The sequence below is a fragment of the Schistocerca serialis genome, chromosome 5 (assembly GCF_023864345.2).
Source record: "Schistocerca serialis cubense isolate TAMUIC-IGC-003099 chromosome 5, iqSchSeri2.2, whole genome shotgun sequence".
In the NCBI taxonomy this organism is placed as follows: Eukaryota; Metazoa; Arthropoda; class Insecta; order Orthoptera; family Acrididae; genus Schistocerca; species Schistocerca serialis.
This window is the reverse complement of record NC_064642.1, coordinates 94,463,686-94,491,147: the sequence shown is the minus strand read 5'-3', so window position 1 is coordinate 94,491,147 and position 27,462 is coordinate 94,463,686. Positions and strand designations below refer to the sequence as shown.

General features: G+C 44.6%; 1 protein-coding gene across 1 annotated transcript; it reads right to left on the bottom strand.

Moving 5' to 3' along the window:
• LOC126480934 (endoglucanase E-4-like) lies at positions 1–27,121 on the bottom strand. The gene is made up of 8 exons (XM_050104347.1): positions 26,987–27,121; positions 25,041–25,202; positions 22,199–22,477; positions 16,490–16,667; positions 10,660–10,819; positions 7,136–7,300; positions 3,708–3,847; positions 1–260 (listed from the first exon to the last, which is right to left on the bottom strand). Exons 1-8 carry the CDS (start codon positions 27,036–27,038, stop codon positions 47–49), a joined length of 1,350 nt encoding a protein of 449 aa, XP_049960304.1. The 5' UTR covers positions 27,039–27,121; the 3' UTR covers positions 1–46.
• Positions 27,122–27,462: the final 341 nt, after the last annotated feature.

The following is a 27,462-nucleotide window of genomic DNA, read 5'->3' as shown; positions in this document are numbered from 1 at the left end:
TTTGTACGCTAGCAGACTTTTATTGTAGGAAGGGCAGACTTGGTTCTCACAGGTTGTACTTGATGAGGGCGGCCAGGAGACCCTGGAAGGGTGCGTTGTAGTCGAGTGCGACCTCGTTCTTCTGGGCGTCCTGGCGGGTGTCGACGTAGTCGTCGTTGGCGCCGGGACCACCCACCAGTGCGCCGTTCAGCACGTGCGCGTTCGCCTGGGCGCCGTTGAACGTGTTCCAGTCGCACGTGGCCGGCGCGTCGGGGCACGAGCTGCAGACAAAACGGAAAGACAGGTTACTCCAGTGGGTAAACTCATTCTAGTCACTACAGCCGATAAAAAGAGAAGAAATTGAAAACAATGTATTATATGCGGACAATGCAGTTGTCTCACAGCTCCTGGCTTTCTTTCTTTAAAGCAGAAATCACTGATGGTACTGATTCGCTATAGTCGACATATTTGTGTCGAGAAATTAGCGAGTGTATTGGTATTTAAAACAACTGTAGATTTCTTCAATCTCAGTTGCATACTTTTAATTACATGACATGTTTCGATCTCTGTGGATCATCTTCAGGTACACGTAATCTGATATGAGTTTCTGACGCTCACAATACGGGTTGCTGACGCAACTACTTAGATCTGAAGATGATCCAGAGAGATCGAGACATGTCATGTGATCAAAAATATGCAACTAAGACTGAAGAATAAATGACAATTGTTTTAGGTACTGATTCAGCCGTTGCAATGCATCTCTTTGGACTAATAGCTAACTACACGCATTAGATTCTCGTTAAAGTAGAATCTCTGTTCCTTCAGGTATTTGGGCAACTCCCCCTCCCCCTCAGAAGATAAAAGTAGCTTGTTGTTCAATGTATGCTGCGTGCACGACGATCAAGAGGTTCTAATTTTTTCCAAGTTGAGTTAAATCAGCAGGCAACAAAATTTCCACAACGGATGTGTGTGGGAGAGTGTCGTGTACAGTGCTAAGTGAAAAGCTGAACTCGTGGGTCAAGTGGGGATTTGTCAGCAGTTCGCGTTTCACATACCAGCCAGCAACGTTCATCTGCTACGATCACTGTTACCGATACACAGAGACTATTATGCAAGATATAACCTCTTGATTGTATTCCTCAGCAGTTAAAAGACAAGCATTGCCCGCTTCTTAGAGAGATTTTACTCTTTAGCCCTTCTCACCGTTCTGCCAGTTGATATCTGCAGGTAAACTAGGGCGTGTACAACGCATCTGACAACTCACTATGTGACACTCTTAGTACGGGACCATTTGAATATACCTGGAAGTAACAGACACAGTATATTGTATTGCAATATACTAATGTACGTGCACTTCAATTGTTGTCCATAATGTTAACGACATAAGTGAACTATTTGGCCAGCAATGAAACCGATCACTTTTATTGTCTCATCATAGTAGGTGTGATCACTTCTAACAGTGCATCATATCTACATCGCACTGATTTAATAGATTATCGACAAGTTGTCGGCTGTGAAGGTCTCGTAAGTTGTCGGCTGTGATGGTCTCGTAGTGAAACTCGTGACTGGTAAATGAGAAGATCCTAGTTGAACAATGGGAATTTTTCACTCTGCCTTTAACCTAACTTTCACCACTCAATGATGTGAAGATTCACCAGAAATGTCTCGAGGTTCGCATTCCACGTTAAACTGTAGGTCCTCTTTCCCCAGTAGGACTAATAGGGCTGGTTAGGGATACGGAAGTCGCCGAAGTGGCGTCCAGCTGAAAGACTTACAACAGGGCTTTGAACCACACGAAATTATCGTTACTATTATTGACAAGTTCCGCTTGTACTTTTAGCCATTTCTGATAAAGAAGAACGTACAGCTCTGGAATTGCACTGAATCAGCCAAATGAGTCCCAGATATGTTCAACTGGGTTCAAGCAAGAGAAAAACGATGCCTATTCCTTCTGCAAAATTGAGTGAGCCTTTAATTGTACCAGCATGAGGTAGAACGAAATTTGTAAGGATAGTAGCCCCCATATTTTGAGACTCCAGTGCCGGCAGACTGAGATAATAGTCTGTGGGCTGGTTTTCTTTGATTAATCTGGCTGTACGTTAGTTACATTAACAGTAGAAAAGAGCAGCTTATGGTTGTAGGTTTCTCCTGTTTTCGCACATATTCAGTTAATTCGAAACTATTCGGCTACGATCATGCAGCAAATCACTATCTGTAACACTGAAACCAAAGTGAGAATGGTAGTGTATAGGGCTGTAGGTTTATACCGTGGATTTCAAGTCTGTCAACTCCGAACCCCCCCTCCCCCCCCCCTCCCATTTTTGAAGAAGAACTGTGTGGGAACGTAAAGTTTCAGGAAACAGCCGAGCCATTATGTTCAGCGAATGCAGTCGTCATTTATTTTCGACATTCATATCTGTGTACGCACTAGTGCAGCGACATGTTACTCCCCTGAAATAGTTAACAAGTATTTCGCGAGCGTCGACTGCATGAAACCATACTTGCTCTTTGCGTTCACGCAATTGAGAAACTGTAAAAGAGCAAAACTTCATTTGTATCCGTTACAAATGAGAAGCGTTCGACACAGTTTGTCATTGCCGATTATTTCCGTACCTCTGGAATATCAAACCAGTTCTGCGGCTGGACAAAAATTTCTTACTTTACATCACTCAGCATTTCGTTTTCCACGGAAATACACTGCCAGGACAGAAAACAGTGTCAGTGAAACAGGACTGTGAGTGTACACCACGTGTATAAATTATTTTGTGCATAACATGGCTCGCTCTTTGAGGAACTGGAAGAGCTCCAAATCATCAGCGTCTTGAACAAAAACTTCCTGCTAATTCCAACGAAAACGAAGCAGTATTATGGGCGTAAATAAGCCAAAACAGCGGATATAGTTTGATTATGTCATAATTATTCACGCAGTAGAACAACAACCATCATATATCTACGTTTACCCTCCTGGAATGGTTGAAGGTGGAAGATGTTGGGTTGGTTGGGTTGTTTTGGGGAAGAGACCAAACTGCGAGGTCATCGGTCTCATCGGATTAGGGAAGGACGGGGAAGCGATTTAGGGAAATCATGGAAAACCTAAATCAGGATGGCCTGACGCGGGATTTAACTGTCGTCCTCCCGAATGCGAGTCCAGTGTGCTAACCACTGCGCAACCTCGCTCGGTGAAGGTGGACGAGCACGTAAGTCTAGACGTGAGGAATGTAGATGACGGATTCGTATAAGGAATCGTGAAGTTAGCGTAATTCACTTTCAAAACTCTCTTCTGGCTAATTCTTGTGTGCCGTTCGGAGCTGTCGGTCCTTTACCAAGTTGAACTGGGCTGTGGGAATCGTCATGGATTTGCGTAGCTAATGTATCAGCTTAGCAGAAATGTTCACGTAATCATAGCGGTGAAGCTACAAGAAAGACTTTGTCTATTAAACAAAGATGTACATACGGACATTTGGTGACTAAATCTGGCAAATACATTTGCTTACTGACCATTTGAGAGGTCTGGTTTCGTACTGAGCACCAATCACTTCTTCTATGAATCATCTGCTGGCGGTATAGAAAGGGAGAAAACCTTACGGTGGCTAACAGTGCGAAGATGTAAGCAGATGTGTAGATGTAAGAAGTCCTGTATACTTCTACAGACGTCCCTTGTTCTAAAGAGTGTTTACAACTGAGTTTCTTTCTCAGCCGTTGACACTGAAAACTGATGGTCGACTTACCTGGAGCGGTGATGCGGGCTGCGTGGGTAGTTGCTGTCGATGCCGCACACGTAGCTGAAGCCGGTATCTCCCAGGGCGTAGCCCATCTGCTCCTTCACCATACTGCGGTACGCTGTTGGGTTGATTCCACGGTCGGACGCCTGCAGCAGAGGAACAAATCTCACCATGCGCTCTACGTACCACTATTACACTGCTCTCAGTACACACTCCTCAATAGACGGATGAGCAAAAGATTATGACTAGTTTCCACCAAGAGACTGATTGCCGCCTGGTGGCACTGAGGTAAGTGACACGTTAAGGAAAGTACACATTAATTTGACCACTACCTCTGTCCTAGGTCAACGTGCTATAGCCACAGACGGCATGTGGCAACACTCGCAGTGGATGGTATATAAAGCGTGTCAGAGGTGTGTCGAAAAGAGTGCAGTCGTCGTCGTGGTGTTATCTGCTGTCAAAAAGGGCGTGATCATTGACTTTCGCCCAAAGGGCAGCGTTTCCGAAACGGCTAAGTTTGTAAGCTGTTTGCGTTCCGAACCGGCAGCATAGGTCAACGAAGACAGAAGTACGGCTGTGGGGATGTTTATGGGCAAACAGATATGCAACTGTTGAACAACTGACCGCCCAGGTAAACCAAGAAGCTACCAACATTGTCTCTCTAACAACTGTTCACCGAACATCGCTTCGTATGGGCCACCGCTACAGACACCTGGTTTATACACCCATATTAACTGCTGTTCTTCGTCGATGAAGGTTGGAATCTTCGTGCCAGTACCTCAGTTGGACATCTGCTGAGTGGCGACAGGTGGAATTTCCAGATGAGTCACTTTTTATGCTCTGTCAGACAGATGGCCGTTGATGAGTACGGTCTTGGAACAATCGTCGGAAAGGTCCACGTCGAAGGAGGGAATGTTATTGTCTGGGGAAAGTTTCTGTGCTATTCCCTAGGTGATCTCGTCATTCTGGGGGCCTAATGGATCAGCGCAAGACTGTATCTATCTTTTGGGACCATGTCCACCCGTATATGCAGTTTCTTTTGTTCTCGATATGATCGCAAATAACAGCACGACAATGCAACATGTCCCACAATTCGCAATCTACATGAGTGGTTTGGAGTTTACCTTAATCTACTGGTCCAAAAGTCCCCTGATTTAAACCCAGTTGACAGTCAGTGGGGCCATCTTGATCGTATTGTACGCGCCATGGATCGCCAACCGAGAAACATAGGGCAGCTGACCATGGCACTAGAGTCTGTTTGTTTCCAAATTCATGTAGGATACATTTCACAACCTCACTGACTGTCTGCCTTCACGTGCGAACTGCAGAAGGCGGTTGTTCACGCTTTTCAGGGTCGCCACATGAATGTGACTGAACCGTATATATAAGCGGAACAGAGACGGTGAGCAGTCATTCTGCGGACATTACGTATTGCGAGTGGGGAAACCCACAGATATAAATGACTTGAACACAGGGCAGATTGTTACGGACGGCGACGAAACGAGCTTCTCGGAAACAGCGAAGCTGTTCAGCTGTTCACTTGTTTCTGTCGTGAGCATCTATGGAAGATGGCTGAGGACCGTGGAATCAACGAGCAGGCGACAAGGTGTTGGACGTTCACGCCTCACCACCGAAAGTGGATCTCGGCAGCTAGCCTGCTCTGTACAGCAGGACAGCGGCGAACTATAGCGAAGCATAATGTTAGTGCAGGAAAAATGCTTTCGGAACACATGGCCTCGTTATTGAACTTGGAACTCCGCAGCAGACGACGCCTAAGTGTGCTGATACAATGACATCGTCATGGAGTATCGTCGTGGAGTATCGCCAAAATTCGATCTTGGATCACTGGAAACGTGTCGCTTGGTCGTCTGAATGACATGTATTGTTACAACAGCTCGATAATCGTGACTGGATGTACCGTCATCCAGATGTACGGCTGCTCGAAATAAGGAACTTGTCACGGACACAGCCACAATGACAGCCGTGGACTACGTGAACATAATTGCGGACCATCCCTTCGTTCTTGATGTCTTCCCCGACTTTTATGTCATCTTCCAGCAGGATAAGTGCCCATGTCACAAGGTCAGAGTCGTTCTAATTGGTTTGGGGATCACGTGTAGTGAAGCCACGTTGCTATCTTTGTCAGAAAATTCGTCTGTTATGAAACCGATGAAGCACATCTGGGACGCTATCGGAGGCCAACTCCGCGCCCACAAACCACCTTCCTGTAATATACTAGAACTGTATGACCTGTGCGTAGTCACGTCGTGCCAGACACCTCGAGAAAAAAAATGGCTCTGAGCACTATGGGACTTAACATCGGAGGTCATCAGTCCCCTAGAACTACTTAAACCTAACTAACCTAAGGACATCACACACATCCATGCCCGAGGCAGGATTCGAACCTGCAACCGTAGCGGTCGCGCGGTTACAGACTGAAGCGCCTAGAACCGCTCGGCCACTCCGGCCGGCACACCTCGGGAAACCTACCAAGGACTTGTAGAGCCCTTGCTATTCAGAATCGTTGCTGTGTTCTTTCTCGAGATGGACGAAAACGCTATTAAGGAGATGGTAGTAATGTTCCTGCTAATGAGTCTATATTGGCACTATTTTAAAAGCTCTAGCAAACTTAACATCGCTAGCAAAAAGTTCATAACCTCGCAGTTTGAGGCGTAAGTATGCGTCGCGGAAGGGAGCGGAGCTGTTGGGAACCACGTGCGGAGTGTAGACAACTGTGTGTTACTTACAAACAATAATGGCGTGAGGGAATGGACAACTGGGGTGACTAATTACAACCGTGCATCATGACACCCATAGAGGAAAGTGTTGAATTTCACATGTAGTCATAGTGTTTAGACTTATCGGTGGTGGCAGGCCAGGTCTGTGACAAATTAATATCAACATCGTGTCAGAATGACGATCCTGACTGACCGAGACCTCTGGCGGTTCTCAGCAGTTGTATTTAAAAATTTCAAGCTTGAGAAACATAAATTGCCATAGGGAGTCTGCAGTTGTCCTTCTTGTCCTATTTTGTATTCTGCAAAAAGATCACATGGATATTCACACAAGAAACTCTTGCTCATTTACGTCCACGAATTTTTCCGATTACACTGGGCGAAAATGACAACACAGGGCTGTGAAGGACTTGGAACGTGTTATGTGATCAGATGAATCAGTGTTCTACCATTATGCGAATGATGCGCACCGTGGTGTTCCTCTAGGATCTCAGGAAGCCTTCCGGGACGACTACGTTCAAGAGAGATGCAGCAGGCAAAGTGGCGTCTTTTTGTTGCTATAAAAACATGAAACTGGTTCCTGTGGACCAAGCCACCATGGCGTTTGTGGGTCCAGTGTGACATTGTTTCAGTTTATGTCTTCCCAACCTGAGAACACATGATTCACAAGGCTGAAGTCTCTGGTTGTGCGGTACTTACCATCATGCAGATGAACATAGCGCCGGCCATGTTCCTCAGGGAACCCCACTCTCCCAGGAAGATGAGACCCTTGGGTGTCCTCTGCTGGTTGTTCATCAGATTGTCGCAATAGCTCTGCACAGTCGTCTTGTACGTCTGGTCACTCGTGAACCGCGCAATCATAACCTGTACAGAAAATAGTTACACTTAAAAAGAAGCCCTACGAACAAAGCATAAATGACACCAGTTTTTCTTAAATCAGTGCAAAATGTTTTACACTTGCATGATGCAGCAATTTGTTACTCGAGCATCACGTGTACAGCATTTCATTCTTTTTTTTAAAAAAAAAACTAAATAGCTCATTTTCGCTCCTGTCCATAAACGCGTCATCTCTAGACAGACTTTCTTCTTTACCGAATGACGTATCGAAGTGATTAAGACATTGGATACAATTTCCGCAGGAGAGCTCATTGAGACCCCTGTCTGTTCGTTTGGACCTCGGTATTTTTCATTTTGCCGTATTCAGTGACAGCAATTAACCTCATCATTTCCGCAATTTTGGTCCACAAAATAAGCAAAACTGAGATAAGTATGAGGAAATTTCGCTGAACCTTAGCTTTGTAACAGGAGTCTAAAAATAACTGTATGTAAATAATAAAACAAATAAATAAAAATTCCGATTGCGATGCTTATTTTAGTAAGCCCATAGCCTATAGAAATGTTGGAACACGTGAGGCAATACTGACCTTACGACTTATCTTAGAAGAAAGATTAAGAAAAGGCAAACCTACGTTTCTAGCATTTGTAGACTTAGAGAAAGCTTTTGACAATGTTAACTGGAATACTCTCTTTCAAATTCTGAAGGTGGCAGGTATAAAATACAGGGAGCGAAAGGCTATTTACAATTTGTACAGAAATCAGATGGCAGTTATAAGAGTCGAGGGGCATGAGAGGGAAGCAGAGGTTGGGAAAGGAGTGAGACAGGGTTGTAGCCTCTCCCCGATGTTATTCAATCTGTATATTGAGCAAGCAGTAAAGGAAACAAAAGAAAAATTCGGAGTAGGTATCAAAATTCATGGAGAAGAAATAAAAACTTTGAGGTTCGCCGATGACATTGTAATTCTGTCAGACACAGCAAAGGACTTGGAAGAGCAGTTGAACGGAATGGACAGTGCCTTGAAAGGAGGATATAAGATGAACATCAACAAAAGCAAAACGAGGATAATGGAATGTAGTCAAATTAAATCGGGTGATGCTGAGGGAATTAGATTAGGAAATGAGACACTTAAAGTAGTAAAGGAGTTTTGCTATTTAGGGAGTAAAATAACTGATGATGGTCGAAGTAGAGAGGATATAAAATGTAGACTGGCAATGGCAAGGAAATCGTTTCTGAAGAAGAGAAATTTGTTAACATCGAGTATAGATTTAAGTGTCAGGAAGTCGTTTCTATAAGTATTTGTATGGAGTGTATGGAAGTGAAACATGGACGATAACTAGTTTGGACAAGAAGAGAATAGAAGCTTTCGAAATGTGGTGCTACAGAAGAATGCTGAAGATAAGGTGGGTAGATCACGTAACTAATGAGGAGGTATTGAATAGGATTGGGGAGAAGAGAAGTTTGTGGCACAACTTGACTAGAAGAAGGGATCGGTTGGTAGGACATGTTTTGAGGCATCAAGGGATCACAAATTTAGCATTTGAGGGCAGCATGGAGGGTAAAAATCGTAGAGGGAGACCAAGAGATGAATACACTAAGCAGATTCAGAAAGATGTAGGTTGCAGTAGATACTGGGAGATGAAGAAGCTTGCACAGGATAGAGTAGCATGGAGAGCTGCATCAAACCAGTCTCAAGACTGAAGACCACAACAACATAGCCTATACTCTTCTCCAGGCAAATCTTATCTTACAGAGCACTGCTCCGTCTGTAACGACCACAATGTTGCGACAACATTAAGTTCTAGCCTGCATTTTTCAGTCTTAAGGTTTTATAGCTGGAGCATATCTGTAGCAGTGGTATATTATAGGCCGTATTTCGCTCTATGGACGTCACACAGTAGGAAAACAGGAAAATTATATTTATAATATGACGTTGAATTGATGATCATTCTATCTGAAATCAGGAAGACGTGCTGAAGGGGATCTGTCGTGTGATTCCCAAGACAGTGAAGAAGGCACCGTCAAGGAAGAGAGTGAGCCATTCTGCTCATTTTTATTCAGGATGAGTAGGATTCGATTCCTGCTCTGCACAGTGGGCAATCCGCAAAGAGAGACAGATGCTCACTTCGCACAATGTGCTTGGCGGTTTACAAAAGGACTCGTTTTACCCGCACATGCAAAATCTAGAGTGGTGGGGCAGTGCACAATAGCAAGAGGCAGTGTATCAGTATGACACACCAGTCAAAGTCGTCATTCGTCTGTAGCGTGTGCACTGAGCAGGGCGTGCATTGGACATTTAGCATGGATTTTGTTGTTAGCGCGTATACAGTATCTGTCGTTTTCTCACTGTAATGTTCATTACTAATGACATAAAGGAAGCGCAACAAGAATTACATGAATAACTGAGAGTGGTAAGGTGCCGCGTAAGTAAATATTGCCGGCCGGGGCGGTCGAGCGGTTCTAGGCGCTAAGTCTGGAACTGCGCAACCGCTACGGTCGCAGGTTCGAATCCTGCTTCGGGCATGGATGTGTGTGATGTCCTTAGGTTAGTTAGGTTTAAGTAGTGCTAAGTTCTAGGGGACTGATGACCTCAGCAGTCAAGTCCCATAGTGCTCAGAGCCATTTTTTTTAAGTAAATATTGTCAGAGACTCTAAAGAAGGAACAATATGCCCAGGCGGAGAACACATCACAGTTGCCAGTTGACAGATGAAAAGACAGTTGGAGAGTCAAGACAATTGTGAGCAGACAGTCCAAATAGATGACCGTCGTTTTTACGAATCAGTTGTTTTAAAAGCAAGAATTCCAACAGTCCTTGTCTTGAACAGCAGTATTAATTTTATATGTTACAAACAAAACTTATTAAGTCGGCTACCAATGTTAGAAATACTTGAGGATCAGGATTAACACTTTTCTGCTGTTGTTTTTGCATGTCACCTGACCAAAAGGTATTTTATAAAAAATATTTAGGTTGGTAGAACTGAAAGGGAAGTTGCCCTGTCGGAACCACAAAGGGAGTTTTATTGGAGTTTTGTTGAGAAAGAGATTAGACGTACTTTACGGCTTCAGTTACGACTTTTGTGACGGACTTCAATCCGCTACGGACATCAACTAGACAGACCTTTCTAGCAAATTATGATGAAATTTCCGCTCGAGATTCCTGCCCATGGTCTTAGATGGGCGAACTGAAGCCTTCTCTTGCTTGGGATGGAAGAAGTTTCATAGTTTCGTGCGAGATATGTGACGCATCGATTCATTGGAGCCCACTGAGAAGGTACTGCAAGTCACTGTACATGTGTTTCCAATGTCGACATGATTAGTCGCTGTCGGCTGCAGTAGACTCGCTTCTAGCAAAGTAAACCTCAACAGTATCGTAGGCGAGGTCCTTACCGTCGCTCCACTGGACTTCTCGTCCCAGCCGTAGCCGCTCCTGTACTGGAGACCTCCTTCATTGTAGAGCTCGATGGCACGGTTGAGGTAGCTCTCGGAGGCCGTGGCGCGGTACAGCCACACCGCTCCCCAGGGCAGCTCGTCGGCGTATCCATTGGAGCTGGAAAAAGAGAAATGGTTCAGCATATTATCCAGTGTCGTGCTGGCGTGAAGCATGTGCTCTGGGTACCATATCGAAGTCATCATGGCGAAAAGGTGAACATAGCTCCCTCACAAGCTGCAAGACGCATTACCCATGTTAGTTACGCTTCAGTAAAATGTAGAAGCGTGCGTTTTAGTTCCAAGTTTCACAGTATCGCCTTTGAAAATGTGGACATGCTTTCGTTTTGCAGCTTTGAGGCGACGAGCAACAGAGACGTATAGTGTGAGTACTTGTACTACAGCTGCTGCTGCCACTCATAGTGATAACAGTAATAATGATAATAATAATAATAATAATAATGGCAATAATAACAATAAAGATAGTGACAGATATAAAAAGACTTTATATTGTACAAAATAGATGTTTCTGATATAGCAAGTTGTGGGCAGAGGAAATTTAGAGAGACAGTGTAACGGCTCCATGTAAGCCGCTACATGGCTCGACCCCACAACTAAAGACACCTGAGTGCCCTTCCGACACTCAGGGAAGAGCCTGATGATAATTAGTAAGATAGGGTTATTTAAATATAGACGATCATTTTAATATTAGATATGGTAATTGTCTGCAAAGTGTGAATGCGAACGTATGATGAGGTATGCGTGAGATGTCGGCTGTGAGTGTGCTATAGGCATAGTGGAAGTGTAGCCAACCTCGAATCTAGTAGAGCGCGACTGCACTGGACCAGAGAGGCATAAGCTCCACTCGCGTCATTAGCGCTCGTTAGGTTGGCAAATAACCGTGTGCGGTATCTCTGAGTCCTTGCGGCCACGATGTGTGGACCCGGACGAGGGAGACCGTATCGGGGTTGTTGCTGGGAAGACCTGGGTGAGTAAGCACGCTCTGCTCTATCGCTCCGATAGTTAGCGCAGATTTAGAATTCCATGTTCACTTTGAACTTGGAAGCAGCTTCCTTGCTGAGGAAAGCCACTATGGTATTTCCTAGAATCATCTCGGTTAGGAGAGATAGGGAGATGATTTCTTTCGCCAAGCAATTTCATGGAAATTGTGTTCACTGCATTTGGGAGTGAACAGGCGCTCATTGCCGAGTAATACAGAATTGCTCAATTTGCATTTCAGTGTGAGTGTGAAGTATATATGCAAAGTGTATTTTATTTAAATGTGTTTATTGACTACTGATTGTGGAGAGATTGGTAACACGTGGTACGCAGGCCCGGTGCATTTCTTGGTGAGAAGCATCAGCTCGACGTAATCATATTTCGTGATCGAGCTGGATCTTCTACGTAAATTCACGCGTGTGATTTAATTGTTCCTTCATAATATCCAGTAAAACTCGCGGAGTTAGTTAAACGTGAAGACGGGACTTGCCCGAATTAAAGTTACAGTGGGAACCATGTGCTCTCTCCCAATGTTGTCCCACTTGGTGTATGGGAACCTTCCTCTTTTATCTGTTAGATAAAATGAATAGAGTGAATGTTAGTGTGTGTGTGTGTGTGTGTGTGTGTGTGTGTGTGTGTGTGTGTGTGTGTGTGTGTGGCTAAATGATGATAGAAATGTGCAGGCGGCAGTCATTGTCGATTCACGGCACATGTTAGCCGGATGTTTAACTAAGTTTACGTAGATATTATACTATTTGTATCACGCCAGCATTCCGTGATAAGTGAGAGGGAATATTTGAGATGGTAATGTTTATTGAATAAATGTGATTGTGTTGTTATATAAATATGTTACAGTGACTTCTCCCAGCCACACCATATTCCCTTATCATTTCACAGAATATTTGGTATGCGTATTTCAGTTAATCACCTGTCTATGTCCCACTCATGGGCATATTTCATTTAATAAACTCTGTAAGGTGGTATTAAAACTTCATTATAATAATATTCTAATTCTAACTTGATCAAAACCACCGAATAAAACTTTAGTTTAGTATTGATGCTCGTTGCTGAAAATGGCCGCCGGCGTCTTCTATAGTACATGTCCCATTTATAAAATTGAGGAGGCCTGCCGAGGGTGCGGAAAGCAAGTATCATGCAACAGCTCCAGTTAAGAATACTAGGAAATGCGGAAGGTCTGTTTGGAAAGAAGGATGTACAAGGGTAACGAGTGCGAACGGGCACAATGGTAACCATTATTGATGCTTAAGCAGATATGTCGTTAATTGTCTTCTAAAGTTGGAGATATTATTTAGTTCCCAAATGTATTGCGGGAGGTTATTCCAGAATCGGGTCGCTGCTAATGAGAAGCACCTCGAGAAAGTGGCTGAACGTTGGACAGAAAGGATTTTGCTCCGATGGGAACGGATATTTCTGCCCTGTTGTTCAGACAAGAGTGTTAAGGTCGAGGAGTGAGACGTGGGACAGTATACGTTGATAGGACAGTAGAGAAGACAGAGGGCATGGAAATCCCTGCGCTTGTCTGTACGCAGCCAGGATAGCGGTGCATATGACGGTGAAATATGATCACTGAGTCGAACATCATAGGTATACCGAACCCAGGCATTCGTAACCAGTTCCAGGCACCGTGAGATTTCCTGAGAAAGCTCTTGCAGGATAACATTGCTGTAACCAATAATTGGAAGTATAAGTGGTTGTAGAAGTTTCTTTTTCAGGTCGAGAGGGCACGGAGAGAAGCACGGAGAGAAGCTGATGCCTTCTTGCATATTGCAGCTACGTGCGGAGTACAATTTAGATTTTTATCTGTTATTACTCCTAGAATCTTTCTGAAGGAGAGAAGTTGATATTTGTCCCATTTACTGTTAAGGGGGGCAGGGATTACAGATATTTCAGGATAATGAGCCTAGAATGACCAACCAGTGCAGCATGTGTTTTGGGCGGGTTGATCTTTAACCCTGTATTTCGCACTCATTTTGATAGTGCACATAGGTCGTCACTAGATTCTCGATAGCTGTCTTTAGGTTTATTGGTTTTGCATTTTGGTATAGATCATCAGGGCACGTGTGGTACTTGCTTTAGGACAAAACTGATGACACGTCTTGACTTACAATAAATAGCGTATTATAGGGTTACGAGACGAGAGTTTTTTGCGTCCTTTCATCGCCCACCAACTAGCCCCTTCTGACAAGACAGAGTGCTTTGGAGGTGTGCCTGAACATATAACGTTACTGTGGGTGTCATCAATAGAGAGGATTTAGTTGATATACCGATAAGATCGACCTGACACAGCAGGTTTTATCCTGGTACAGTTATTAACCTATTAGGGATAAATGCTCATATTCAGGAAGAGTGGACTTCAGACCCCCGTCTGGACATTCTGATTTTCTGCAGCGTTGTGGACAGCCGGTAGAGAAAAGAGTGTGTGTTTAGCTTAATCATACGTACGTTCTAACTCATATGTAAGTGAACTGATAAGGAAAGAAATGAGGACCCACTCATCAGAATTGGCGGGGAAGAGAATATTTGGAAAAGTATAAGAAGAGACAGGATGACAGATGATATGTTAAGATATCATAAATTAACTTCCATGGTTTTTGAGGAGTCATAGAGAGCAAATATATAGTGGGAGGCAGAGATTAGGATATACACAGCAAAAATTGTAGGACATTGGTGGTAAAAGCCACTTTAATGTGAATTAATTATTACAAGAGAGGAAATTGTGGTGTGCCACATCCAACCAGTCAGAAGACTGATTTCCCAGTACCAAAAGGGTACGTAGGCATATAATATCTGTATATTGCTAACATACTACCAATTTTGATGAATTCCTACTCACGCCATCAAGGAGCCCAACATTTTACTCCAAACGAGCTGATAATTTAGATAAAGGGTAAATTTATAGTACAGTGTTGTACGGGGGACTCCCTAGTATAGTTAGTTTATAACACCTTTCAAATGGTTCAGATGGCTCTGAGCACTATGGGACTTAACATCTGAGGTCATCAGTCCCCTAGAACTTAGAACTACTTAAACCTAACTAACCTATGGACATCGCACACATCCATGCCCGAGGCAGGATTCGAACCTGCGACCGTAGCGGTCGCGCGGTTCCAGACTGAAGTGCCTAGAACCGCTCGGCCACTCCGGCCGGCTTATAACAATTTTGTCAGCCAAGTTTCTTGAGCCTTATATCCACCAGACATGAGGGATATTTCTTATTTGGAAATGACTGCGGTTCACTCAGATTCAGTCCCAAACTCAGTCAAGGGATATTTTGTAATGGGAGGCACTTATGTGACGGTAGTGTCAGTAGTATCGGTACAGACAAACACAAAAATGAATTACAGAATACATAAAGCAAGTAACTTAGACATTTATAGAAATAAGTGCATGTGAGATTACACCATGGATGACCAGAAATGGGCAACTCAAGTTCATCTGGAGCCGGCTGCAGAGTAGGTGGTCGATGAATGACCAGAAATAGGCAAGTTCAAGATCGTCAGGGGTCGGCAGCGGAGTCGGTAGTCCATGGTTGTCCCTCTCCATAGCGGCAGTTCCAACAGCAGAGAGTAAGCGATTGAGAGCACGCCACGCTGTCCACTTTCCTAGTCTCTGTCTGCAGCTATGCTCCGCAAGCTTCCTTATGATGTGTGGCGGAGGTTACTTTATGTACCACTTCCTTTCTTTCCTATCTCAGCCACGAACGGTTCGCGAGAAGAACTATTGTCGGTAAGCCTCCTTTTAATGAGGACCAGGAGGGGACTTTTCAAATGGTCAGGGACGATGAGGATCTTCTAAAACTTCTGCTTTCCACATTTTCATTCTCGTTTTGGATCAAGTCGTTCGCAAGATGGTGCTGCTTTTCGTGAAACTTTTCCTGGACCTCGATCTCTGTACACATCGATTGGTGCACAATCATGTAATAGATGGCTAGGTTTGGTGACAAGGTGTACCCTTTCCGTGCTGGCAGCGACCTCAAGATGTATGTCTGGGAGATCGATAGCTACATCAGATGATAAAAAATGTTCAGATGTGTGCGAAATCTTATTGGAATTAACTGCTAAGGTCATCAGTCCCTAATCTTACACACTACTTAACCTAAATTATCCTAAGGACAAACACAGACACCCATGCCCGAGGGAGGACTCGAACCTCCGCCGGGACCAGCCGCACAGTGCATGACTGCAGAGCCCTAGACAGCTCGGCTAATCCCGCGCGGCACCAGATGATGTATGTTGGTAGGTGGAGTAGGCTGCGGACAGCCAGTAATAAGACTGCAGCCGGCCGAAGTGGCCGTGCGGTTAAAGGCGCTGCAGTCTGGAACCGCAAGACCGCTACGGTCGCAGGTTCGAATCCTGCCTCGGGCATGGATGTTTGTGATGTCCTTAGGTTACTTAGGTTTAACTACTTCTAAGTTCTAGGGGACTAATGACCTCAGCAGTTGAGTCCCATAGCGCTCAGAGCAATTTGAACCAATAAGACTGCAGGTATCACCCAGTGCTGACAAGCGTGGGCAGACCTGTCTAGATTGGGCATACATATTCGGTCACGAAATGCACTTAAATTTCACGAGTGATGGCCCCATGTACCGCCGATCATCTTCCTTTCTAACAGGGGGCCCTCAACTCACTGCAGTTTTGAGACCTTGGCTTCGGAACCAGGTTGCGGACAAGAGGCAACGTCGCTTGTGCTTTATCAAACGAATCTTCTTGCAGATACGTAGTATCTGGTAAAGTGCGTTAAATGAGCGCAACGGGCACAGTGCGGAACTTACCCATAGAAACTGGCGGCGGCGGAAACGCTGTCCGAGTACACGCCACGGTAGTTGTCTGCGAAGTTGAAGAGCGCCTTGGCGTGCGACAGCAGTGTGTTGGCGTAATTGTCGTCAACCCCCTTGAAGACCAGCGAGGCGGCAGCGAAGGCGGCGGCTGTCTCAGCGGCTACGTCAGAACCTGCAGGAAGCGAGGCAGCCGTGACGCCACTGGGTCGGCGAGAGCTTTGCACAGTGGACAAAATAGTTTGAACATCCATACGATAAGTTGTACATTACCAATTTTTAATTGCAATCGGTTAAGCATTAGACAGTGTGTCTGTGCTTCTGAATGGATCGAACACAAGACATCGGTTCCGAAATGAGCATAATCTAAATGACAGTAATACGTCTCTCGACCTTCTGATGTTACAGTCAATAAATAATCAATGTTAGCTGTGCAGATCACTTTAAGACTTCCAGTGCCCACACCTTATTTTACTGTAAAGAAACTGAATAATGAATAATAATGTGGTTGCCATTACACTAACAGCGATTTACGATGTAGCAATCAGTTGGTTATCTGACAATTAATCTCGATATGCACGAAAGACAACATTCCATCGACTACACATAAGGAGCTCTTAGAGAGGTTCTCTTTAGAGCAGACTGTTGTCCGTATAGAAAGACCGCTCTATAGCGGTTGGCTTGAAGATACTCTACTCCTAGAAGTTACAATGTGCAGTCTAAGAAAAAAAGACGGACCACGGAGCATTATGCAGTGGGACGGAAATCGGTAGATATGATGTAAATGTACACACTAAGAGAGATTATAATTTCAGAAAAATTGGATCATTTATTCAAGAGAAAGAGCTTCAGAAATTGAGCAAGTCAGTAACGAGTTGTTTCACCTCTAGCCCTTATGAAAGCAGTTATTCGACCTCACATTGGCTGATACAGGTAGTGGATGTCCTCCTGAGGGATGTCGTGCCCAATTCTTTCAATTGGAGCGTTAGTTCGTCAAAATCCCGAAATGGTTGGAAAGCCTTTTCCATAATTCTCCAAACGTTCTCAACTGGGAGACATGCGGCGACATTGCTGGTCAAGTCAGGGTTTGGAATGCACGAAGACAGGCAGCAGAAACTCTCTCCGTGTGGGCGGGCATTATCTTGCTGAAATGTAAGCCCAGGATGGCTTGTCATGAAGTGCAACAAAACGGGGCGTAAAGTATCGTCGACGTACCACTGTTCCCTGAGGGCGCCGCGGTATCCAAGGGGTTCTGCTATGAAAAGAATTAGCACTCCAGAACTTCACACCAGGCTCTCGGGCCCTAAGCCGCGCGACAGTAAGGTTGATATCCTACTGCCGTCCGGAGGGTCTCCGGACACGTCCTTGCTACTCATAGGGCTCAGTTCGAAGCGGAACTTATCACTGAGGACAATCGTCTAAGTTGGTGTTCAGAGCGTTAGTGAAAAGTTTAAATCACACCATTTACACGGAATAATATCTAAGAAAAGTAGAAAACGTACGTTTTCGATGTAAAGATATACACTCCTGGAAATTGAAATAAGAACACCGTGAATTCATTGTCCCAGGAAGGGGAAACTTTATTGACACATTCCTGGGGTCAGATACATCACATGATCACACTGACAGAACCACAGGCACATAGACACAGGCAACAGAGCATGCACAATGTCGGCACTAGTACAGTGTATATCCACCTTTCGCAGCAATGCAGGCTGCTATTCTCCCATGGAGACGATCGTAGAGATGCTGGATGTAGTCCTGTGGAACGGCTTGCCATGCCATTTCCACCTGGTGTCTCAGTTGGACCAGCGTTCGTGCTGGACGTGCACACCGCGTGAGACGACGCTTCATCCAGTCCCAAAGATGCTCAATGGGGGACAGATCCGGAGATCTTGCTGGCCAGGGTAGTTGACGTACACCTTCTAGAGCACGTTGGGTGGCACGGGATACATGCGGACGTGCATTGTCCTGTTGGAACAGCAAGTTCCCTTGCCGGTCTAGGAATGGTAGAACGATGGGTTCGATGACGGTTTGGATGTACCGTGCACTATTCAGTGTCCCCTCGACGATCACCAGTGGTGTACGGCCAGTGTAGGAGATCGCTCCCCACACCATGATGCCGGGTGTTGGCCCTGTGTGCCTCGGTCGTATGCAGTCCTGATTGTGGCGCTCACCTGCACGGCGCCAAACACGCATACGACCATCATTGGCACCAAGGCAGAAGCGACTCTCATCGCTGAAGACGAAACGTCTCCATTCGTCCCTCCATTCAAGCCTGTCGCGACACCACTGGAGGCGGGCTGCACGATGTTGGGGCGTGAGCGGAAGACGGCCTAACGGTGTGCGGGACCGTAGCCCAGCTTCATGGAGACGGTTGCGAATGGTCCTCGCCGATACCCCAGGAGCAACAGTGTCCCTAATTTGCTGGGAAGTGGCGGTGCGGTCCCCTACGGCACTACGTAGGATCCTACGGCCTTGGCGTGCATCCGTGCGTCGCTGCGGTCCGGTCCCAGGTCGACGGGCACGTGCACCTTCCGCCGACCACTGGCGACAACATCGATGTACTGTGTAGACCTCACGCCCCACGTGTTGAGCAATTCGGCGGTACGTCCACCCGGCCTCCCGCATGCCCACTATACGCCCTCGCTCAAAGTCCGTCAACTGCACATACGGTTCATGTCCACGCTGTCGCGGCATGCTACCAGTGTTAAAGACTGCAATGGAGCTCCATATGCCACGGCAAACTGGCTGACACTGACGGCGGCGGTGCACAAATGCTGCGCAGCTAGCGCCATTCGACGGCCAACACCGCGGTTCCTGGTGTGTCCGCTGTGCCGTGCGTGTGATCATTGCTTGTACAGCCCTCCCGCAGTGTCCGGAGCAAGTATGGTGGGTCTGACACACCGGTGTCAATGTGTTCTTTTTTCCATTTCCAGGAGTGTAGAAAATATAAGAGCGACTTTAGATCTGTGGCTACGTGCAAGGGAAACTAGGGAATAATTAGGACATGTAAACTTGCCAAATACAAAAGGCAAAATGACACCACTAATGCAGCAAACAAAAGCTGCTTTTTTCTGCAAACGAATATTTATATAAATGCCGCGCACAATGTCCAACAAACTAACCACAAATGTTCCGTTTATACGGTTCTGGCACACTTTTCACATCCATACTGTGTTCCTTAGCAGCCCATCAAACAATGAAGTTACTTTGATAGAAGCATAATTAATAGAGGCAATTGCAAAGGACATTGCTGCTGCACTTCTGGAGAGGAAAGCAAAATCTTCCACGAACTATGAGCACTGAAATTTTCTCATAATCATGGACAGTTGCATCTTAGATCGGCCATTCTATTCTTTCGTTTAATCGATTTTTTCAGACGAAAGAAACAACCGAATGAAACTGATCTCTGCGACCATGTCAGCTGTATGAACGTTTCTGCTCAGGCTCCGGGTTTCAGTGATTTCACATGTATACTTCTTCAGACTTTTCGGTTATATATAAATCATGAGTAGGCTTGCCAACTTTTTTCAGACTAGTACTGTATCAGGAAGTGGCGAATAAATAGTGCACTTTTAAAAATGAAGCATTTTTAGAATTCATGTACTTGTTTACTTAAATACGAATTTATCGTATTTCTGGCATTAAATATGAATTTTGGTCGTTTTTAAAATGTTAATAACTGGTGCTACATTATAAATTTATGTTTAAGTAAATGAACAATTTCTTTGTTATTTAAATTTGTTGAAGCTCTGTCCCTCTTTTCCCTCTGCTTTGACACATTAACGATTATTCTATTTCGGTAACTGCTGTGACGCCGTGAACAGAAAGCACACAAGATACTTTTTTTTAATTTTTTGGTGGCTCAGTCACCCTTTTTTTTTTTAAGCATATACTCTCACCTGTCGGAAGTACTTCTTTGCGAGAAGTATCTGTCATCATCTGTTAATTTTCTAGGAATTTTTTAAATTAATATAGCTGCAAATATGAATTATGTTTGCAGATACTGGATACCCCATCGAATTTACCTTGAAAATCACTTTTTATCCAGTCAGATAATTTCTTCTATTCTCTCACCACTGGGCATTTCGGCATTATGTTCCAGACACAACGTTCTCTATTAACAAAATGTCTATTCATAAACGTGGACGAAACGGACCTAGAAGCTACTTATTGGCACTCAATAAAAAGCAAACATCGGAATGGCAATAACAGTGACGACAGGCCAGCGTTTCCAGATTGAGTTTTCGAAATTACTCCATAGCAGACAAGAAGTTCATTTTGGCAAGTTCTCCCAAAATATCTTAAACCTACTTATTCCTTTAAACTAACATTTTTATGAGTGTTAGCAGCTGGAAGAGGTGGAGTTATGAGTATGTATTCAGGGTCGCAAAATTGTTGTAAACATAAAAAATATGGTACATTAACTAGAATTTTTAATTTGTAAATAAAAACAACAGCCTAACCAGGAACATGAAAAAGAAACCTGCTCTAGGGACGCCACATTTGCTTTCTTCGTGCTTTTCCCATTGTTCTATTGATTTACAATTTACGCACGACCCACTCTTACTTTACAACTCGTCACCTCTATTCACTACCGTACTGTGAACACACAATCCGAGCCTGTGTTTTTTACTTAAACCTTCTTAAGGTTCTTAACCGTCGATCTGTCACTGCCTTACATTTAATCACAACAAATCATCACACCATACCGACGCGTTTTTGAGAGATCTTAAATATTTGAAACGCATATTTTCTCATAGGACATGCATTATAATGTGAAACCAATCAAATAAAAATTCCAACTAAAACAGTGAGCTCGATACGACCTCGAAAGTCGTTAGACATCCCAAACGGTCGAAATTAGTCACGTACACAATAGAGACGCCTCACGGAGCGGTATCACAGCGAAGAGCGTAACATGTCTTACACAAGGAAACTTGTATCGATTGATACGGAGAAAGAGTGACATCTAGTTAATACCTAGAAACCTAAGTATGTATTGTTTGAGGTAAAACATCAGAGACAGCATTAATAGTGGAGCTAGGTAGATAAAATACTTCCCCAATTTCCCCCGTACCGAAATTTTCTTATCCAAAAATTTCCCCAAGGTTTCCGTTTCCCCAAAAGTTCGCCCAGACTTTTTTTCCCCAAAATTACGAAAAAAGGCCAATATGGAGCCGCTGTGTTGGATGATAACAGAGTTAGCCAACAAGAATGATTTAAAAACGGCAAAATGATCGAGTATTTCTGTTGCTAACTGAATGACCCGGACTGCGTCGACTGTTTTCATTCGGCTACTCCCATAGACTGGTTTCACTTGAATGAATAAAGGAGCAATTCAACTGATAGGTAAAATTACAAAACAAAGGGTGGACTGCTTCCAACAAACGACTGAAGTGACTGTTGTCATCCGGTTGCTCCCATCGCTAAAAATGCGTTCATGAATTTGTACAAGAATTTACGGTTACAGTAGGTGGAATTCTCAGGACTGAAAAAGGTGCGTGATAGGAAGCTATTCCGCAGGAAATCTTGTTGGATCACGTTTTCCGATATGGCCTGTCGTTTATGGATGACTGACGTCTTCTGAATCTACGCTGGAAGACTGTAACGCTAGAAATCATTTCAAAGAGGAATGAAAAGAAAAGGGACCTTTGCGTACAGCTGTTGCGCTTTGGATTAGAGAGGACGGCCTATACGTACCTGGTGCACTGGTAGTGATCTTGTACGAGGGCCTGTCCATGGTCATGTCCTCGGGGCGGCCCCAGTAGTTGTGGTCGGCTGTGCCGTCGCCCACCTGGACGTAGAGTTCGTTGTCGGAGATGTGCGCCTTGATGAGGTAGTCCATGCCCCAGCGGATGCAGTTGCGTGCCTCGTCCATAACGCCGGCGCTCGTGTAGCCGTCGCCCCAGTCCAGGATACCCCAAGCCAGCGTCGTCATGGCGAACGCCATAGGGAAGCCGAACTTGACGTGGTCGCCCGCTGCGCAAAAGTAGACGGCCTCATTGTTTAGCACGTCCTCAAGTCTAGCTCAGGTACGGGATAACTAAAAGCCTAGACTCACACATGTTAATTTTATTCACCTGTTATCGGTTTCAGTTACTCAACCATCATTAATCCATTAGCATGCTGCCAACATGGAGAGAATGTGGATTAGTACCTAGGTAGGTAAACGTCGCTTGCGTGATGGTAGACGTTTAGTTACCTCCTATCTGCTGGAGTGAAATGATCGTTTGGGGTTGTTTGTCCACCTGGTGCGAGTCTTTCTACTTACCGCCGCTACGGCAACTTGCCCGTTGATAAAGACGAGATAAAATGATTAGAACAACACATAGTAGATCCCGAGCGGAGAATGTCTTCGAACGAAAACAAATCGAACCCATGACTTCAGGATCTAGAGGCACCGACGATAACCAATTTTTCTTTTCAAACATATAACTGTATTGACAAATGGTAATTATGTGCAAGAAAAATCTCAATAAAATGCATGTCTTAAATAATTTAAATAAAGAAAAAAATATAACAATAAAAGAAATTTCTTGAGCTGTTGATGTAAAACTTAAATTTGTTCTTGTTAAGTGTGTTGTTCTCTTCTCTGTCTTGCTTCAATCCTCTAATAGATTCTCTTATTCTAAGACTGTCAAATGATATTTCAAGCAAGTTGCCAAATAATCTTTTTGTGTTACGGATCCTTTTGGTTTTCCTAGATCATTTCCACGTGGCTAATGAAGTTGGTAAAGTTATCACATCCTCTTACGTTAATTATGTAACTGGCATAATCTCCCAGTAACCACAGTACAATGTTATTTTTTGTGATGGGATGCAGTTTGGATGCGGGCCGAAGTAGGATTTTGTCGCGTAGTTGGTTTCGGAGCTCCTTGTTAGCAGGGCAAGTCTATTCCTGATCCATCTCCAGTTGCGTAAATGACCACAGCAAGTGAAACGGTGAAGAAGAGAATCAAGTAACCCACATGAGTGCTACTAAGTCCGTTTCTATGGAGCTTTTCGTTAGTTGCAGTGTTAACGACTGTGTATCAAGTGGTTGTAACGTCAGATATTAAGTATTTTAATGGTATGTTCGTCCACGCAGTCTCCTGGTCGGTGGCCAGTTGCCTATACATTGTTAACTTTTTCGTCCTTCTTCCATTCACACAGGAAATCTCTTGTTGTGAGGTGGATCCTCTTTAGAAGACTAGCATCTATGTAGCTGGCTGGAGGTAGAATTCTCTACTATGTTTTAACTTGTAGTCAATTTTGCTTGCTTAGATGGGAGAAAGCGTACTAGCTGGGCGCACGGTTTGAAAAAGCTTTGTCTTGATATTGCCTGGACTTCTAGCAGTGTTGTTATTCTCTTGAGGAACAACTCTGTTGCTTCTCTGTTAGTGTGGAAAACTTCAAGCCCACCAGATTCCCTCGATTTGGCTAGCGTATCATAAGACAGCTTGAATATGCTTTCCTTCCATATGCATCTGCCAGGTAGACGCATTATCCTGGTGCCCTGGATTTTTTGAATCGAAATGAACTGCTCCCATAGACCATGAGCTGCTGACCTCTTATCTGATGGTGTGGTATGGTATGGTATTGTATTGGTGTCACAGCTAGCTTGTGGAAGCTGTATGCCGTCCCGTTAGGACGCGAACATTTCAAGCTTACACTGTGTCGTCAAAAGTCGTGGGAAGGGACTGTGACACTAGTCAGTTGTTGGTACTGAAGCGTACCCCTGTATTTGTCTCGTTACAGCCGTAGTAGAAATGGGTTCCTGACGACCCACATTCAAATCTACGCGGGCGCCTAGAATAGCTCTGCAGAGGCATGTGACGTTCGTTCGTCAAACACTTGCGATCGTCCTGTCTGGCGTGGAAACTTTGTCTCTCCGATAGTGAAGATTCGTCCAAGGCTCTGTTGGAGTCAGAAACACAAATGCTTGTATTATCTTCTATATGCTATGCCCATGGGTCTTGCACCGATCATCATCCCAAGCTCAAAGTCGGTTAACTTGCTCTACACCGAGCAGTACGCAACATCTAACCACAACGTTCGGGCGTCGTGCAAAATGGGATAATCTACTGACCTTTGACCTCTCAGTTTGTTAACATCTGTGTTTTAATAAAACGACGTTGATATGCTGTGGGTGTAATGTTCACTGTACTTCTTTAAATGGAGCACGGCATTACCATTTCTGTATCCCATTTCATGAATTTCTGATTCTGGCTGACCAGTGGGAAACTCGCTCACCCCACCTAGGAACATGGGAAGGGAACGGACCCTCTCTCCCTCTAACGTGAAGTCATATGTCCCCTCCTCCTAGCACTGCCCTGAGCACGCTCTTGCTTCATAGTCTATCGGTTTTGAAAAGACTGAGCTGTATTGCGAATTACAAAGTCCGCTACGCAGGAGAATCTCTGTCTCCCCTACTTCATCAAAAGAAAGGCTGTAAAACTGTCCTGCAAAGTCAAAATAACGATTAAGATTTAAGGCTGTTCTCAGCTTTGGGAGCTGCGGCAGCCTGACGTGTGAGCGTGCTCGGCAATCGCTCTCTACTCACCATCGTAGTATCCTCCAGTGAGGTCCTCTCCGTTCTGGCCCTTGTCGTTGAGCGCGGAGTCTCCCCTCCAGTAGAGGGAGCTGTCCATGCCCGACAGCTTGCCGGACCGCTGCGCCTGGTAGAACAGCAGCGACTTCTGCAGCGCGTCCTTGTAGTCATAGGCTGCAACACCGGAAAAAAAAGCGTCTCCGTTAGTCAACTTTCCACTGAGACTGATGCTGGGGATCGCAAATAAACTCCAGGCAGACAGCTTGCACACACCATGTTACACTGTTTCACGGAGAAAAACATTCCAAATACGGGGTCTAATTTTCGAATCAAATAACATCCAATTCTAATCAGAAAGAGCTTGCTTAGTGCCGTCATCACCTTCCGTTTCACGTACACAGTCATGATAAAATCTTGGTGGATAATGGAAACGTTTGAGATTCGGTTTTATAGTACAATGCGAAAAACGAAGTGGACTGACAAGAAGCGCAGGGTTCTCAACAGAATCGACGACGAGGGGAGGAATGTATGGAGAATGGCTAGCAAAAGGAACAGGAAAATCAGAAACGTGTTAAGAAATAAAACTTCCATTGTACTAAAGGGCAAAACTTGTTGAGGAAGTCAAAGTTAAATGCACGGTAATGAAGAGGAGTTAAAACAGGCGATCCGTAGGAAATAGATTAGGAAATAAGATACACAACATTTCTGTAGAGATCTGTCATTTAAACGGCAAAATAGCTGATGGTGGCTGAAACAGGACATAAAATGCAGTCTGGCAACAGCAAGTGAAAAAGGGAAATATTTTACACCTAATTTAAAGTTTTAGGAAGACACAAAGGAATTACAGACATTTGCTTCGACTGGGCATTGATATAAATCAATGGGGAAGGTTGAAAGTTATTGCCGGACTGGGATTCGACCCGGGGTCTCCTGCTTAGTAGGCGGAATCGCTGACTGCAACGTCTTACGGACACAGTGGTCATCGCAAGTGCACGTACTACCGTAGCACGATTCCCGTCAGACCCAAATTCTCAGACTATCCACCCACTGTTGATGTAGTGCCCCTTGTCCATTATCCTCATTACTCGCAGCATTTCGCCTATTCCCGTAACAGTTCGAAAAAAGTTTTTGTCTCTGGCGTAAATTTGTATGGAAATGACTCGTAGACGACAAGAAACGAACAGAAATTTTTGAAATGTGGTGATGCAGAAGAAAGTTGAAAATCAGATGAAATAACTTATTAAGAGTTAGTCTGTGGATCTGGAGAGGAATAAATGCATGGCACCATTAAAAGAAAAAATCGGTTGATAGGAGAGATCCTGATGCATAAACGAATAGTGACTCTTGTTATAGAGAAAAGTGTGTCTTGTAAAAATTGTAGAGGGAGACCAAAGCATGACTACAGTAGCAGGTGCACGTGGATGTAGGTTTTATTAGGTGTATCTAGATGAAGAGACTTGCACAGGATGTTCTGACATGCAAAGCGAGCGGTCGCAAACGATAACAAGAGATGGGGCATGTTGTGGTGGTCTTGGGTAACACATAAGGGCTGGATTAATAAGACGTGGTCTGAAGTTGATCAAGTAGCGGAAACAACATCCCACAATGTGTTGCCACGTTATGGCTGGAAATAAGTACTTATTTTTATTGATGCAGACAACTCTCGCTTTACAGGAACAGCTTAGGCTAACAGCAACTCTCTAAGTAATGATAGCCAATCTCACTGCGTGAGTTTCAACATAATCCATTGACTGAGCTGAATTCTGGGTTTAAAAGTAACTGAACTCATTGTCTGCAAACGGTGTTTACGGTATAAGTTCTGCTCCACAAGCACTCCCAGGACGTCTTCTTCAAATTGCTCAGAGAAAAAGAGAGATCAGAACTCATACTGCAAAGGAAGCGACAGCCGAGCCTCAGTAACAGACAGCAGAGCTCATAGTTCCTAGAAATGCACCTACCTTGGCTCGAGGCCAAGAGGCCGAGTAAAAAGAACACGCCGATCCGCCCCATCGTGCACAGCTGGCGTCCGGATACGCCTTCGGCTTATATAGGCGCGAAACGAGTTATTTTTGCGGTTGATTACACAAGTGTTATTTGCGACGATGGTGGCCAAGATACGAGTGGCACTTGCCTCTATTGAGAGTTTTCCGCGATAAAGGAGCAGCACGAGAAACAAGATGGCATGAGAAAGAGCAACTGATTAGAGGGCTCGTCTGGGTGTGTCGTAGCTTTTCGAGTGGGAAACGTAATTACCCGGCATTCAGGCCGTACCATGGGAACTGCACGATAACAGAGCTAAGTGATTTGTGCCAACAGCTTCTCGAAGCTTTTCACGAGGCCCAAGCATGGCCACGGGCGCCCGCAGAAATTTATGCAAGAGGGGGCTAGTCTCTAAAATTTCCGTTTTTTATACCAGAAAACTGAGCAATTTTTA

Bases quoted from the DNA above. Each gene is read 5' to 3' on its own strand.
- LOC126480934 (XM_050104347.1), bottom strand. From the start codon at position 27,038: ATGGGGCGGATCGGCGTGTTCTTTTTACTCGGCCTCTTGGCCTCGAGC. The intron at 10,820-16,489 runs GTAAGTTCCGCA...CTCTTTTTCCAG, and splicing joins GCCGCCGCCAGTTTCTATGG to CTCCAATGGATACGCCGACG. The intron at 7,301-10,659 runs GTAAGGACCTCG...TTTTCTGTACAG, and splicing joins AGAAGTCCAGTGGAGCGACG to GTTATGATTGCGCGGTTCAC.